The 15,884-nt window shown below is 38.5% G+C and overlaps 1 protein-coding gene across 1 annotated transcript; it reads right to left on the bottom strand.

The window, feature by feature from the left end:
- Positions 1–130: 130 nt before the first annotated feature.
- Positions 131–13,825, bottom strand: tgm2b (transglutaminase 2b). Its single transcript, XM_008409361.2, has 13 exons — positions 13,677–13,825; positions 7,754–7,933; positions 6,332–6,550; positions 5,929–6,047; positions 5,501–5,629; positions 5,241–5,418; positions 5,023–5,155; positions 4,842–4,945; positions 4,519–4,758; positions 2,179–2,454; positions 1,929–2,089; positions 1,008–1,144; positions 131–734 (listed from the first exon to the last, which is right to left on the bottom strand). The coding sequence occupies exons 1-13, from the start codon at positions 13,684–13,686 to the stop codon at positions 584–586; spliced, it is 2,037 nt and encodes a 678-aa protein (XP_008407583.1). The 5' UTR covers positions 13,687–13,825; the 3' UTR covers positions 131–583.
- Positions 13,826–15,884: the final 2,059 nt, after the last annotated feature.

The raw sequence follows: 15,884 nt of genomic DNA, 5'->3' as shown, positions 1-15,884 counted from the left end.
GTGATGAGCAAAGGAAGAATTAAAAATTCCAGTTGGAATTGGAAAGCCACTTAAAATTGGGAGTGGTGGGAAGGTGGAGCAACTATTTGAAGAGCATATTCCTCTAAAATTAAAGTCACGCATCGTCCCATTAGATGATGATGATTCGTGTTTATTTCACTGTTCCCGATACATGATCAAAGCGTATATACATCAGATGCTGCAACAGTTATCACTCTTTGTAAAATCGTGTTCAGGCTCTCACAATTCTTTATTTGTTGTAGACAGGAGTTTTATTGTAGAACTTTTATTAAAAAGTCCTATTAGCAACTGAAGTGATGCTAATCATCGCTTCAGATTGTGAGAAGAATACAAATGGAGTTTAAAATATATGCGTTGATTAACAAAGTTCTCTGCTAACTTATAGTATTTTTTCTCACAACAGGAAGCTTAAATGAGTGACAGAAACAAGAACAGAAGAGGAAGAAAATATGAGAATAAAAGCTGTTTTTAAGTCGGTAGAAATAAAAGTGTACATTTGCTTGGAAAAGCATGATGGAAAAACAGATGGGATATGTTTCCACCTTCAGGTCTATATTGTACTTCATTTTCCAATAATGACATTCCTGTAGCCCTTGACGTGACACAACTTGTTGCTATCAAAGTCGACGACCAGTTTTCTCAAGCCAGAATGGGTCGGAGTGAAGTAGATTTTGACTTTGGCGTCTTCCCCTGGTCCCACCGTGCAGCCCAACCTGGAAGGTAAATATTTAAGTATTAGCCTACTTCTCTGAAAGCCGCTTGGAGGCTTTGTCAAGATCCTCAGATTGCATAAACATTTCACAGATAAATCACTGCAGTCACAGAACTCTTTGCTTATGGCTATCTATGGAGGTAATGCAGCCAGAGCAGCAGTGTTTGAGCTGCTCTAGACAGAAATCAAACTGCAAGGATTATTTCTAATATCCTGTCTACACAAATTGTGTGTAAACAGGAGATCACTTTAGGTGTACTGGAAATCTGGCAACCTCTCGGAGATGATGTTTCCTCCAGTGAGGTTGGCCCCCTCAATGCTGAAGCAGCAGTTGTCCAGCGGCTCTGGCAGAGGGTTCTGGAGGCTGATCTCTGCGGCCAGCTTCCGGTTCTCCTTCGGTTCACCCAGGATCTGTAGGGAACAACCACATTAGCCTGATTAAAGTCTTGCAACATTGCAACTAAGAACTTTGGTGTATTTTGTTGGGATTTTATGTGATAAACCAACACAACGTAATAAGTAAGTGTGAAGTGGATTTAAAAATCTTAAAATGAGATGCTCATTTGTATTCAACTCGCTTTACTTTGTGGTCCACGAATCAAAATCCACTGCAACCAGCTGCCTTCTGATCTGCATGTTTTTTTTAATGGCCCAGTCAAAGTTCACCTAAATTGAATCGAGAATTTGTAAAATTTTAGAACTATGTATTTTCCTTCTTCATCTCCACAATTGAAATCTACAAGCTGAGGTATGTTTACAAGCAATACAGAGCAGCCTTAAAAATGTTTATCTGCAGAAGGTGACCTAAAAAAGCAAAAGGAGACGAGAAGCACCAAAGAAGGAAAGGACTGCTTTACAGCAGTTGCATTGCAGCTGTGTGAGAAGTCAGAAGGACAAAAGATAAATTTTAATTCCTCAATGGTGTAGCTCTCAGCTTGTGTCTCTGAAGTTTCTAACATCTTCCTCAGCTGTGGCTGTGTGTGTGTGTTATGTGTCTCTGAGCGTGACACTTCTGGGCAATCAAACCGAATACCTGATATTTACAGCGTATTTACTCTGGCTTCTTACACGGTCATCGCCAGGTCAAACTTCCACCAACACAGAGCTGCGTATTCACCATTCAGCTCTTAAACACGGCATTGAAAGCTTATCTTTGCAATTTAACTCTGACTGATTTGACAAATTCTGCACTCACTCTGACTTTGATTTCAGGATTGTCCAGTACGATGTTTCTCATCGCCAGCTTGGCCTCTCCTGTGGAGTAGTCGTGCAGTAAAGCTGCCAGGCGAATCAAGTTGTCCTCTGTGACTTGGCCCCCATACTTTGAGTAATTCAGCCTTAGTGGAACTCGCCTCTCTGGAGTGTCGCACACAAAAGCATTTTTGACAGAATTAGAACAAGCATCATTTCAGAGATGTCCCTGTCCAGACGGTGGCGTGACTCACCTGCACCTGGTGGGAGCTGAACATTCAGCAGGTCTTTGAAACCACAATTTCCCCCCAAAAACCCATTGTAGGACACAGCGCAGGACCCAAACACCAGGCGACACTTCCTCTCTCCCTCTGTGTTGTTAGTGACAACAGCAAACACGTCAAAGTCGCAGCCCTTCCTCATGTCGGGCGTAACTTTGATGGTGAGGTGAAGACCCGGGTCTGGGTTCTCTTGGAGAAGCTTGTTTTGGTGGTTGGCTTTTGTGAATGCTTCGCGCTCTTCATCAGATCCTGGGAACGTGGAAGCACAATACACTGACTCTCGGGGAGAATTTGTAGTTTAGGTGGTCAAAAAAAAAAAAAAATGAAAGCTTTAACAGCATTTGATTTGACTGTTTCCAGCAGGCAAACACATTTAGAAAAATTTAAATTATGCATGCAACAGATGAAAAAATGCTTTGTATTTTCAATAATTACACTTCATCTACTCCAAGGAAAACTAAGCCAAAAAATAACAGGAGGTGAGATTTTCTAATTACATTCATTCAACAGAAGTTAAGCGTTTAAATGCGCCAAATGCTTGCGCAGATTGTTAAAACACAGCTGTCTTCTTTATGACCCAATTGGTCTCTCACAACATGGCGCAACAAGTTGGTCCAATGTTTCTCATACAACGTCTTCACTGAGCTTTGCGTGCGTTTGTTTAAAGACGGCCCTCTCTAAAGTACAGACTGATACTTTCAGTTGGGTGAGGTTTGAACTTCGGCCATCTCGATGACTTGATTTGTTTTCCTTTTTGCACCACCGTAGTGGACATTTGTGCCTTCGCTTGGGTTAATCGTTCTGCTCCAGGCTTCAGCTTTTGATAACATCCAGCTGTCGGACAGATGACCTCACATTTCACCGAGGAACTTTCCTGCATAGAGGAGTTCATACTTAACAATAACCTCCAACTTATATAAATGGACTATGTGGCTGCAAATCTACCAAATGTACTGACAGTTGGTATGAGGCGTTTGTGGACACGTGCTGTAGAAATGTAGAAATGTGGGGACCGTGGGAAGCTAATGATGCCTGCACAGTTTGAGCTGCCACTCTGAGATCTTTAAGTAAGCATGTCTCAGAGTATTACACAGTTTCACCTCGGTGTGAACTTGCTCATATGTCATTTTTTGAGTGGGTTTTGGCAAACGTGTAAATTTTTCCACTTGTGAAAGACCTTCCTTTCTATAAGAGGGATGGATTTCAAATTCTTTTCAAATGACCTTGCAACCCCTACGGGATTTATGGGCTGCAGCAGATGCTTCCCTGTGAAAACTCCTCAACTAATTTTACGTTATCATTGTGTTAATCCACATTCCTGAACATCTGCATTAATAGTCACACAGGCTGTTAAGTCCACTTAATAGGTATATCTATATTAAAACTTACTAATTATTTTGAAAGCAGTGAGAGGAGACATAGATTTCTTGACATTGTTACATTTAAGAGTATTTTCTTAAAGATATCTACATCCTAAAATAAGGTGTTACAATTTTAATGTTTATGATGCATTTTAATCACATTTAATTCCTGATTTTACAAAGGGGGCATTTATATTTTAGCATAGGCTAGTTAGAATAGCTTTGTTCACCTAAATAACTTAAACCATCATTTGAAATCTACATTTTTTTATTTTCTCTAGTTATCTTTTGATTACTAGATTTTACTTAATTGTGTTTGTTGATTTTAAACATTTAAGAGTAATAACTATTCTAGAAGAGAGAAAATCCATATTGGAGCAAATATTTTTTGTACACAAAAAAGTGCAAAAATTAACAGCTCTTATCTTTTAACTACCATTTTTGTTGCACAAGTGAAAATCTAATGGTAATGTAGTGCTTGGCCATTAAAATATTCAATAAAGGAAGAGTGACTTGCATCTACCCAATGATATTTAATATGAATGGCCTGAGTGCAAATCAGCCTACAAAATAAAATTTATTAGAGTTTAAAGTCTAATAGTTTAATTGTTAATGAGATAATTAAACTATCAACACATGTCTTGATTGGAATATATAATAAATCATTATATCACCAAAAATCTTTTGTTTCATGCAGTTTCATTAATTTTCTTATTCATAGCGTACTGCAAAAATTGATTTTATATGATTTTAAATGTTAATTTTCTTACAAATTATGCATATTTCTTTTTAATTATAATTTTTTTTATTTTACTTTTGCTTTTAATGATTGACACATTTAAATAATTGAGAATACAATTACTTACCTGTCTTTTATAAGTATATCTACGTATTCTAACAATGACGTACAAAATAATAATTTTTACATGTTATGAGTAATACGTTGTGGTACCTTCCGGGTACTTGTAGAGGTGAGTGATGTCCTCTCTGCTGTCACTGCCAACGCTCTTGGTGCTGATCATCTGGCCCACCAGTCCGATTGTGGTAACTTTTGAAGTGCTGCCGTCCTTTTTCTTCATCATTGTGACAACATCAGCGTTGACTTCAGCGAAAACAAACGGGGCGTCGTACTTGAACGCAAGCTCTCCCTCCTTGATGGCCCTGAGAGGGATGGGGCCGCAGCAATACACTCCTAAGACAAAGGGGACAATGTTAGAACTGAAAATGACAGATAATAGTTCTACAAAACATGTATACTTATTTTAAAAGTGTTACCTTCACTCTTCTCCTGGGGAGTGGGGTCACTAGCCTGCCACCCGTCAAAATCAGGCTTGAGGTCAGGTCTGGTCATCCAGCTCTCCACCCAGCAGTGATAATTCCTGGAGATATATTACACAATGTGAGTGCTCATAATACTGCCAATCACTCAGTAAATACAGTCTAAGTAAGGTCTAACCAGATCATTTCTCTGGATTGAATGAGTTCCCCGTTTTCATTGACGTAACGCTCAATCACCAGGTTGCTATTGGTGTCGTGGGCAGACAGATAGTTGGTTATGACTCGGCAAGGAATGCCCAGTGCTCTGGAAACTAAAACAAAGGAAGATCAAGTTTGCTGTTTTTGATTGACAAAAAATAATGAGTCGTTTTCTCTAAACACCCCGCCGTTTCTTACCAGAGCAGGCCACGGCAGCAAACACCCAGCATTGTCCGTAACGAACAGGCTGACAAGACTGAGTGTCCCAATTTCGCAGAATCTCCACGCTGCCACGCCAAAACAAGGGACTGACCCCACCCTCATATCCATCTGTCCATTTTCCCAGCAAGACTCCTTTATCATCATTGCAATTCACCTGGCGGACAACAAAAAAGTTGTGTCTAAAACGTTTTTCGCATGTGAAATGTTAAGACTTGGAGAGGAGTAATTAGTCATACCATGGCACTTAGCACTCGGGTTACGTAAATAGGGTTCCTTCTCCCTGAGTAGTCTTTTCCAGGATTTCGTAAACATTTGGGATTCATGTCCAGAATCCTCAGACAAATATCCAGGATTCCACTTTCGAACTGCAAACACAACAAATGTACTTAATGAGTGTTTGCCTGTGGGAAGGTATGCTGTAAATGTGGGAAAACAAAACCAAGCTGGATATTTTCAAGAAGTGTAAAAGCAGCACAGTTTATGCACACATAAGTTTTGTAGCATTTTAGAAATCCCATAGGTTATCTTATAAGAGCATATTTTCCTCTTATCATAATGACTCTTATGGAAACTCATTCAACACTCTGACAAAACTCCTGGCTCATCTGGTTGATTGTTTAGGGTGATAAGGAGAGGTTAACAGAGTCAGTGTTGGTGTTGGTACCTGGCCAAAGTTCCAGGGAGTGGGTATGATGTGTCTGCTGCTGCCTCGAAAGATGATCCCATCCTGAGAAAGCACATACTCTGCCAGATTCTGCTCGTTGTCCATATACACTGTATCCGCTGTTGCCAAGACACAGCACAAACAGTGTCCCAAGGTGAGTTCAAACTGGCGGACTTTTGTTTTAAACAAATTCCTAAGATGCTTCACTGCAGCTTATTATCGATCAATGCACCAAGTTTTGGCAATTATTATTATTTTTTTATGATTTATTATCCCTTCTTCTTGTTAACTCTAATCCTTAACACACACACTGGTGTGAAACATGATAATCTAAGCTCTTGTTAGCTCCACTAGATCCCCTGCTTGACAGACATGTCCTCCCTATGCAGGCATGTTTACCCACCTGGACACCAGGGATTAAACAAGAGAATGAACTCAATCTTCTCTGATTGGCCCAGAGTAAGGGTGTAGCGGCCAATCGGAGCTTTGGGAGACGAGCAGATGGACAGGGCCACCATGTCTCCAGGGGGGCTGGTTACTGTAGCGCTCCAGGTGGAAGTGTCGAGGCTAGAAGAGAGACCAAAACTGGCCCTGGTACCATACTGCTCAGAGGGCTGAGGACCTGAAAGCAACCAAGGAAACAGTTAATTAGAAAGAAGAAAGCAAATCTTTCAAACTTGTTTGCAACTTTAACAGACAAGCTCCTGAATGTAAAACGTGTGTGCTGTAAGGTTTCTCCATAATGTTCATCGGTGGGTGTGGGGAACCACAGACCCGTTCACATGGAGTTGGTTTTTAAGCAACCCATGACATTTAAGAGACTGTAAGCCATGTTTAGGGGGCATGTATATATTTAAGTCTACAATTACGAACCTGTTTGATTTCAAACTATTGAAAATAAATTCTAACTTGTGCCTTGCAGTTTTGCAACATAAAACTATGTGTTGTGTATTACATGCAGGAATAAAAGGCCAAATTTAACATAATATCTGTGTCCATGATGAGAGAGTATAAATACGAATATTTTTAGAGTTAATGCACATTTGATTAAGGTTTTTAGGTTTAAAGCATCTGTAACTGTTCGGACATACATTTACAGCACAGAGGTGCCATAAATAATCAATAAATGCTTACCCACTAAACTTCAGAGAACTTTGGAAAATTTTCCAGCAGTTTTGTCAACTAAAACAACTTCGGCTTTGCATTGTGATATTCTTTCTGTCTTGAATGGAAAAGCCAACTTGAATCCATCCGAATACGGCTGCGTTTTAAGGCCTGATAGCATTATCTGTGATTATACACACACTTCCCTTCCGACCAGCAACATTTCCTGACATCACTGTTGAATTGGGTGGTTTGCAGCTGTTGCCTTATCGGGCTTTTTGCAAGAGACAGATAGGTTTTTTTTTTTTTTTATTCAGAAGACCAATGCAATGTAAGAGCTACACTTTCCAACAATAACAGAAGAGCCTGATTATAGTCACACACAAAAAATGCAGGAGGGCTTGACTTCAGCAGAGGAAGTACAGCACAAGGCACTGAAGGTGGAACGCGAACACATTCAGAAGCACCTCTCATGTTTGGACTAGAATGCTTCCTGCTGCTGCTCCCTTTCCCTCTTCATATTTGAACAGGTTGCAAAGGAAATTAACATAAACAAACACACCCAGCAATGAGTGGGCGAGTGCACTCACTTCCCGAATGAGAGGAAGTAACCTCGATGCTTTTTCACCAGAGAGGAATACACTTGTACAATCCATAATTTAAATTAATCCATTCATTTTTTCTTAAATGAACAGGAACTGTTTAAAGTGAAAGACTGCACCTGTTTCTGCGATGCAGTCAAGAGAGCTGATGCCCGGCTGGTAGCTCCCAGACCGAAGGTACAGGCTGATGGTGAACGGCTGGCCTCTCCGGACGATGAGCCGATCCACTCCGTTGAGGTCGGTGCGATGGTCCGTGTTGTTGAACAAGCACTCCAGGTTCCAGCGCTCAATGTCCAGAGCTTAAAATAAAGCAAACAGCCCCATCAGTAGCTTAAAGAGAATGTCTTATTACTATAAAAATGTAAAAACACATACTAAACAGTGGCTTTTATCTGGTTCTATCATATTCTAAGAATATTTCTGGTCTTTTTTTTGTTTGTTTTAAATTAAGCCAAATTTTGTTTTTCTATTGACACGCTGTTGTTGTGATGTCCTTTAATTTACCTCATATAATAACACATAAAAATTTTTGTTGTAAAGTCAGTATGTTATTTAAAAGTCATAAACTTTATTGAGCACCAGTACGTAAACCAGTCACAACGCTGCCGCTAAATGCATCTGGCTGTGGTGGATGTGAAGTTTCTAAGTGGACTTAGTGGATAGAAAAGGACTCTGACTTTGAACGTGACATGGTTGTTTTTTTTTCCAGATAAGCTGTTTTGAGTGCTTCAGGAACTATTGATCTGCTGGGATTTTCACTCACTACCATCTGTGGAGTTTTCAGAAAATGGTGACTTAGATTTTGAGGGATGTTTTCTTAAGAGATCTTTTTAGCACCACAGGCTGCCTGAGTATTATTGTTGCTGACCATGTCTATGTCGGTCCAAAAGAGCATATATTACATATATAATAGTACAAGAAAATTGCATCCTAGATGTGCAGCAAACAATGTAAAGTTAGCTTGTCAATATGATCAATGCCAGAAAAAACATAAGGCAGTTTTGAAGACAAAAGGCAGCCCAGGAAAGGAGTATATTCTTAGAAAAAAAAATCATAAACTTTAGTTCTATAATGTAGAATCCTTATTACTTAGAGGAGTACTGTCCTGATGAGTACGGTTCATATAACTCATTGTCACTCCCATTTATCGTTGCTGTTAATTCATAACAATCTTTTCTAATTTAGACATTATATGGTTGCATGTTAGGATTTAGTGTGAGCTCTTCAGATCAGATACATAACCACCAGCTTGTTCGGTTATTTACTATTCATTAAGATCATTTAGTTTCTGCTTGATTCAATAGAAGCTAAACACAGACAGTGTCTTCCTTCTCCAGGGACCTCGCTATAGCACACAGAGTCCCACCCTAAGGATAATTGTATAAACAAGAGACTACAGTTCTCTTGTGCAACACCTCCACAGATGGAGATGCATGTCAGAAGGCTAGACTTTCCCCACTTACTAAAACCCAGTGCAATGATATTCGCTTGAAGTCCCTATTATGATGTCAAGCATGGGCTAGACTTAGTTGCACAAAGATTTAGCTACAAATGCTTCCTGCTGCTTTACGTAAGTTAATTAAGAAACATTTCTGGGAAGTAGTCAGTGTTTAATCTTGGCCAAAAACAAATACACACAGGATGGTGTTGGTACAATGTTCCAGATCAGGGGGCTTCAACATTTTCCCTTCCGCCCCCAGGAAGACCAAACTGATGGAGAGACAAAGCAAGAACCCTTAATGACCCTTAGTATATTTAGACTAGATTTAGTACTAAACCAAACATTTAACAGAGTGGACAGGTTTCTGAACACTTAATGTGTGCATTTGAGTAAAATACATTATTTCATGCCTCCTTTTGTCAACTTGTTATTTCTTGTGGCCATGTTAATGTCTATTTGAAGACATAACTTTGAAAAGATACATAAAAAAACCCACTGGTAATGAGAAACTGTATCACTTCTCCATCAAAACCTCAGTGCCCCACTTGGAGATGTGACTCTTACACTGAAGACTTATTTTCTGGATCATTGACCAGTGGGGGAAACGTGGGCCGCCTCTTTTTATGAATTTCAAGCTTTTAAAAAGTGAGCACATTTTTTAATCTGAGCTTCTGTAGATTGTGATTAATTTCAGAATTTTAATGGGAAATGAACTTAAATTTAATCGGAAATTTAGGTTTTCATAATTTAAACTGACTACTTTACTCGCCCACCAATGATAATGTTAATATTTCTTTCTTTTTTCTTTTTTTTTTTCTTGTTGTCAATTGGTCTGCTTTAGAAACAGAAAACTCTTTTCTGAGCAAATTTATGACTTGGTAAGTGTACCCATGTTGTCCATTGGTGGTTGATAATTTCCACCACAGGACATGATTGTCTTTCCTGTGTGTCCCTGTAATAACATGATGATCTATCCTGACTCTCACTCATTAACTATTGGAGACATACAAAAAAAACCCTCCCCCCTTCACCCAAATGACTCTGGAAACATTAAGTTGCTATAGAACGTTACCCGTACAAGCACTTTGTATTGTCTTGTTGCTGAAAATGTGCTATATAAATAAAATTACCTTTACCTTTACCTTTTCAACCCACTTTTCTGTAGCCTCACGTTTAAACATGAACCATGTTAACCCATAATCCAACACTTTAATGTTAAATCCAACCAGAACTAGATTGGTCCATGTTTGACCCAAAAGTAGGTTAACATGCTATATTGTGTTATTTTTTCTTACCTCATAGTTTAAGAGTGTGATGCTCAATTAATAACATATGAAGGAATGCCCAAGATGTCTGAAAAAGGAATGAGAAACAGATGCCCAACTTTCTGAAGAGATTTATGTCCATTGTTGGTAATTAAGAAGAAAAAGCACAACACAAAGCGAGCGCTGGCTGCCAGATGGTGCACATTTGAGATTCAAAGTGGAACCTTATGCATCCTTGACTTGCAGCTGAATCTGTAGGGATACCTCACTACCAGAACGGATTATCCAAGGAGAGATTCCTGAGATTCCCCACCTTTTTTCTCTGTGTGCCTGCGCCTCACTTGTCGCTCCTTAAACCCTGACCCCACAGCACAAAAGGGACTCTGTCATCAGCAACACTTGGTTCAGTATGAGCATTAAAGGGAAATTAAATAAAGATGACCTAACATGGTAGCAAGGACCAAAAACACTATTTTAGTCCAGGAAACACAAACAAGCAAACTCTCTGATGTGAATGAAGTTTTCAGTCTCACAGGTAACACCCACTCAGACTCCAGGTCTACACCACAGGCGCTTTTTAAAATAAAAATGAATGCTTCATTCGTGTGGAAAACATGTGTCACTTGTGATGGCCTTAGGCTGTTTAGCAATAATTTGTTGACTGAAAATGTGTTGCGGAGGTGGAAATAAGTGTACAAATAGGAAATAAAACTGCTTTTCAGAAGTTCTCTGGGGACAACATGAAAAACACCATGTAGCTTCGACAAAAAAGCATCCAGAGCTCTATGAGACAGTTATTTACTTCTGGCTCCAGCTTGACGTCAGGGTGAAAATACAAACATGGAGCGGCAGCTCAGAGCTGCACCTGTTTTCAGAGGCTATTATAATCTCAGAGCAGCTGTTGTCTACTTAAACATCAAGCTGAAATATTTGTTATGCTTTCATGTCAGCAAGACCTTTCCTTCTGGCTGAGTGATGCTGGACTGGACCATACAGAATGTGTTTGATGACAATAAGATGGCTTTGTGAGTGTTTAGGCCACCGGCAAACTTAAACACACCGTTTTATGTCACAAGAGTAGAGGTGAATGATGTGGATTTAAATTTTTACCATGTTGTGCTGTGTTTCTGTTACGCTAATGATGAAAATATTGATGAAAACAATGTATTGCTCATTTATTGCTTATTTTGTGGGTGACTGTTTGGCTGTGAATGCATGGCAGAGCATTCAAAGCACCACAAACACAAATCCTGCTCTCAAAAAAACATTCATCTTTGAAATAGTCTTTTTCAGATCTGGACAAAGATCTGAAGGAAAGCCCATGATCTAACTTCATTTGATCATGTTTTAGAATTTAATATTTATTGACGCTCTGGAGATAACAGTAATATTTAAATTTCTGATAATATTGTCAGTTTTGGAGGGTTTTAACAACATTAATTGGAATTTATTGAGACAACAATAAATCAAAAATTATTATGATGATGATAGGAAATTTCTCCTGATAAATGATAAACAATATGACAAATGTCCACCAAGTGTTCATCTAGTATTACAGTACATATGTTGTAAGTGGCCATTTCAAAAGTGTGACTTGCACAAGAAATCAAAACCCAAAAACGTTAGTAATGAATAAAATATCCATCCATCCATCCATCCATCCATCCATCCATCCATCCATCCATCCATCCATCCATCCATCCATCCATCCATCCATCCATCCATCCATCCATCNTCCATCCATCCATCCATCCATCCATCCATCCATCCATCCATCCATCCATCCATCCATCCATCCATCCATCCATCCATCCATCCATCCATCCATCCCTTTTCTTTACACCCTTGTCCCTAGTGGAGTTGGGAGAGGTGTTGGTGCCCATCTCCAGCTAACGTTCTGGGCGAGAGGTAGGGTCACCCTGGACAGGTCGCCAGTCTGTCACAGGAATAAAATATTACATTTTTTAAAAAAAACTAAGTCTGAGATTGCTGTTTTCTTATATTTATTTTCTAGTATGAAGCAGAGTTCTCTCTTTTAATTATTGCTGGATTTTGCTCCACAACTGCTTGTGGTGCCTGTTTGGTTTCTGCTCACTGGAAATGTTTGCATTACTTCATTTAAACTGTTTGCAAACAGCAACAGTGGTTTATTTTGTACAACAATGAGAATATTGGAGGCGTAGTGACGACTCACTGTGAGATGACTGAGACAGAAAAGGAGGGTGGACTCAAGGGTGCACACTACCAGTCAAAAATATTTACTACTTGCAGGAAGCAGAAAGTGGGGGGAGAGCCAGCAGGGTTCCAGCCCAACTTTGAACAAGACGACTCAAAGAGCGACGTTCCACAAGTCCAGGCAATAAGAAACGTTTCTCTAAACAAATGTTCTCAAATGTGCTTTTAATCATAAAGGAAAACAGAAATAAAAGATAACAGTTCAACTTGAGCAACTCAAGTCACACACTACAAGAAACGTCTTCACATGCAGCACAGCTACAGGCTGCAGGAGTTTAGAAAATTTGCAGTTTAAAGCCATCAGGCTGTTGCCTGTCTAACTCTTTATTGAGCATTTTCTCATATTCATAGATAATTATTATCATTACGTAGAGCGAAAACCACACATCTAGATACCCCACAAAATATGTTTTCCCCTAATGTTGATGTTTTAGATTAATTAGTTTTACCAAAATAATTTATATTGGCCTAATACTAAAAAATAAATGAGACTGAATTTAAAAAAAAAAGAAAGAAAGACAATAAAGATTCACAAATTTCCATAAGACGACTATGTCTCTGAACAATTTGGGAAATCCAGATGATGATGATGTCATGGCACTGTAAGATTCTAATAGGCTATTTCGCAACAATGAAGTTTATTGGATGTGGACGTATTTACGGTTTGCAAACAGAAATATTTGTAATTCTACTGATCCAAACTAATCTGATTTCAAATCGGGTAGTGAGAAAACAAAAATGTGCTTATAACTAGTCTGTAAAATCTGACTTAAACTGGGAAGTTTCTTACTTATAAAACATGATCTGTTTTCTGCTAATAATAAGTTTAAGTACATTTTTCTTTCAAACATAAAAGGTTCATATCGATCTGAAAACGTTCGCATCAAACCTAAACGCGCTTACACTGTCAATCAAGACGTCATTAAACGACAAAAAGTATGTCAGCGGTGCCAAGAATCAACCAATCAGCGTTTGCTTGTAAGCTTACGTTGCTTTCAAACAGTAAAACAAACTCGTTCAAGCAATCTAGGCTTGTGGCATCACTTTCTAACAACCAGATTAAGTTAGATTTAACCAAAGCGTCCAGATGCATTTCCTTACCTTGCGCCATGACTGCTGCGGTGCTTTTCAAGGTTTGAGGTTCTGTTTGAATGAATGTCTTGCTCAGTGCAGAAAGCGATGCCTCTCTGCTGTTATCTCGGTCTTATATTTAACCCTCCTTGTACCAGTCAGAGAAAGTGGGTGTGACACGATCCTCATTAAACCAGAGGTGGAGAGAGAGAGAGAGAAAAAAAACACGACCCGAGGCGAGACTTGGCTGTATTGCGCGCACAAACTGTATGCAATAGTGATTCGCTCACCTCCTTCCCCGTCAGATACAGTAAAATCTGTCAAATGTTTTTTTCCCCTGGAAGCTTCAATGCACTTTTTGACAAACACTCACTTGGGCCGTTTCTGCATCATCCAGAAATTAAACATGAATGAGCACATAATAATTAAAAATGGGATATGTGATTTCTTTCTAAGCCTCTTGTTCCTCAAAGATTTATACTCGAAATGTGTTTAAAGTTGCTTTATATTTTTGAAAGAAAAGCATTTTTGTTACAATCTTATATAAAGTGCCACAACTTTACTTTTTTCACGTTACAACCTGAAACAAGAGATTTTGTTTTGACAGATCAAAGCAAAAATATCTGTAAATATCGACGTTTTTTTCTAATTTTATTAGGAATCTGGAAAGTGCGCCATGCGTTTGTTTTTATACAAATGCAACATAGTTTCTCAGCCGCATCGACATGGATGGATTTTGCGAAACTACAATGGAAACACGTTTTTTTGCATCACGAGTCACGTGATCAACACCCGGACGTTACTGTCGGAAATGATGAAGAGGAAGACAGGAAGTATTAGGATGATTATTAGTTGTTGTTTTTTTGTCGCTGGTTGCACCAGACCTCTCACAGCACTGCACAGATTATAAAAACGTGTGTGTCATTCATGCGTGTTGTTTCCAAATCTCTTCTGTAAAATCACTGACTACAATTTCCCCAAAAGGCCGCATAGGTAGCCATTCCCATGTGCAAGGGGTTTGTGGTTCCAACGCCGGAATAAGGCCTTGCCTCACTACAACACAAAAGCCATGTCCTTGATGGTATGATGGGCATTCGCAAGTTCATTATATAACCATCTAAACAGATGAACATGTGAACAAAACTTATATATTTCTGTTTGCTATGGCTTTTGGTTTTGGTGAATCACCCTAAGAGTACATTATGTAGGCACAACTGGATTTAACAGGTTTTGTTTGTTTGTTTATTTGCTTTTCATTTTAATTTTACCCATAAAATAATCTTTTTTTTTTCTTGTGTAGCACTTCCTTTTATTTGTTAAATTATCTACTATCACAATGTTTCAATTAGCAGATTCTGTAGACAGAAAGCAAACATGAAAACATTCCTTCACTTCATTTGCAAAACATGTTCAATAAGTAAAAATAGTTTCTTCTGAGGATTGTGCAGCGCATTATTTTTCTTTTTCATGTGAGTATGTGTAAGGTATGTAAAGTATGTGTTTTGCTCTCTGTGTGAGCATTTTGGCCTTAAAGTTGGCCTTTATGCTGAGGAATGTCAAGAAGACCAAAGATCAGACCAAAATAAGACAGTGAGGATTTTGTTTTCTGTTACTTGGATGATCTGGATTGCTCATGAAATTTACAGAACGCAAAAAGAAAAACAGAGATAATTTGGAAATATGCACATGTATTTATTCATATCCCTTGAACAATATTTTTTCTTGAGATTTTCTGTGATATGCCAACATAAGGCATTGTGATTCAATAATTCATTTATGATTTGTGTTAGTAGTTTTTTTTCCCCTTTTATTTATGCATTGTGTTCTACCACATTAAATAATAAACATCATTCACTAAAATATGTGGTTCTAATTTGACAAATTGTGAAAAAGTTTAAGGAGTTTGAATATTATTACAAGGCACTGACCGACTACATCAGACATTGTCAAAACTTCTTTTTTACATTTAATGGAGCATTATTCTCACAGCACCAGATTTAGAAGATATTTGTGGGAAAACCAATAATTCCCATTATTTTGCTGTCATGAATGTGCTGATGCTTTGAAGTAGATAATATGGTCTCTCTTGTTTAATGAGATCATAAGTCTAAAGATATTTTATTGTATATGGATTGATACTACTAATAATACAATTTTGCAGTCAACTCAAGCTGTCTGCCATATTGATCCTCTCATCAATAAGGCCGTCTATGAGTTTCCTGAATCACTCAAAATGTC

The sequence above is a fragment of the Poecilia reticulata genome, linkage group LG5 (genome assembly GCF_000633615.1).
Source record: "Poecilia reticulata strain Guanapo linkage group LG5, Guppy_female_1.0+MT, whole genome shotgun sequence".
NCBI classification, from domain to species: Eukaryota; Metazoa; Chordata; class Actinopteri; order Cyprinodontiformes; family Poeciliidae; genus Poecilia; species Poecilia reticulata.
The sequence above is the reverse complement of the archived record's forward strand: the minus strand, read 5'-3'. Positions and strand labels throughout refer to the sequence as shown.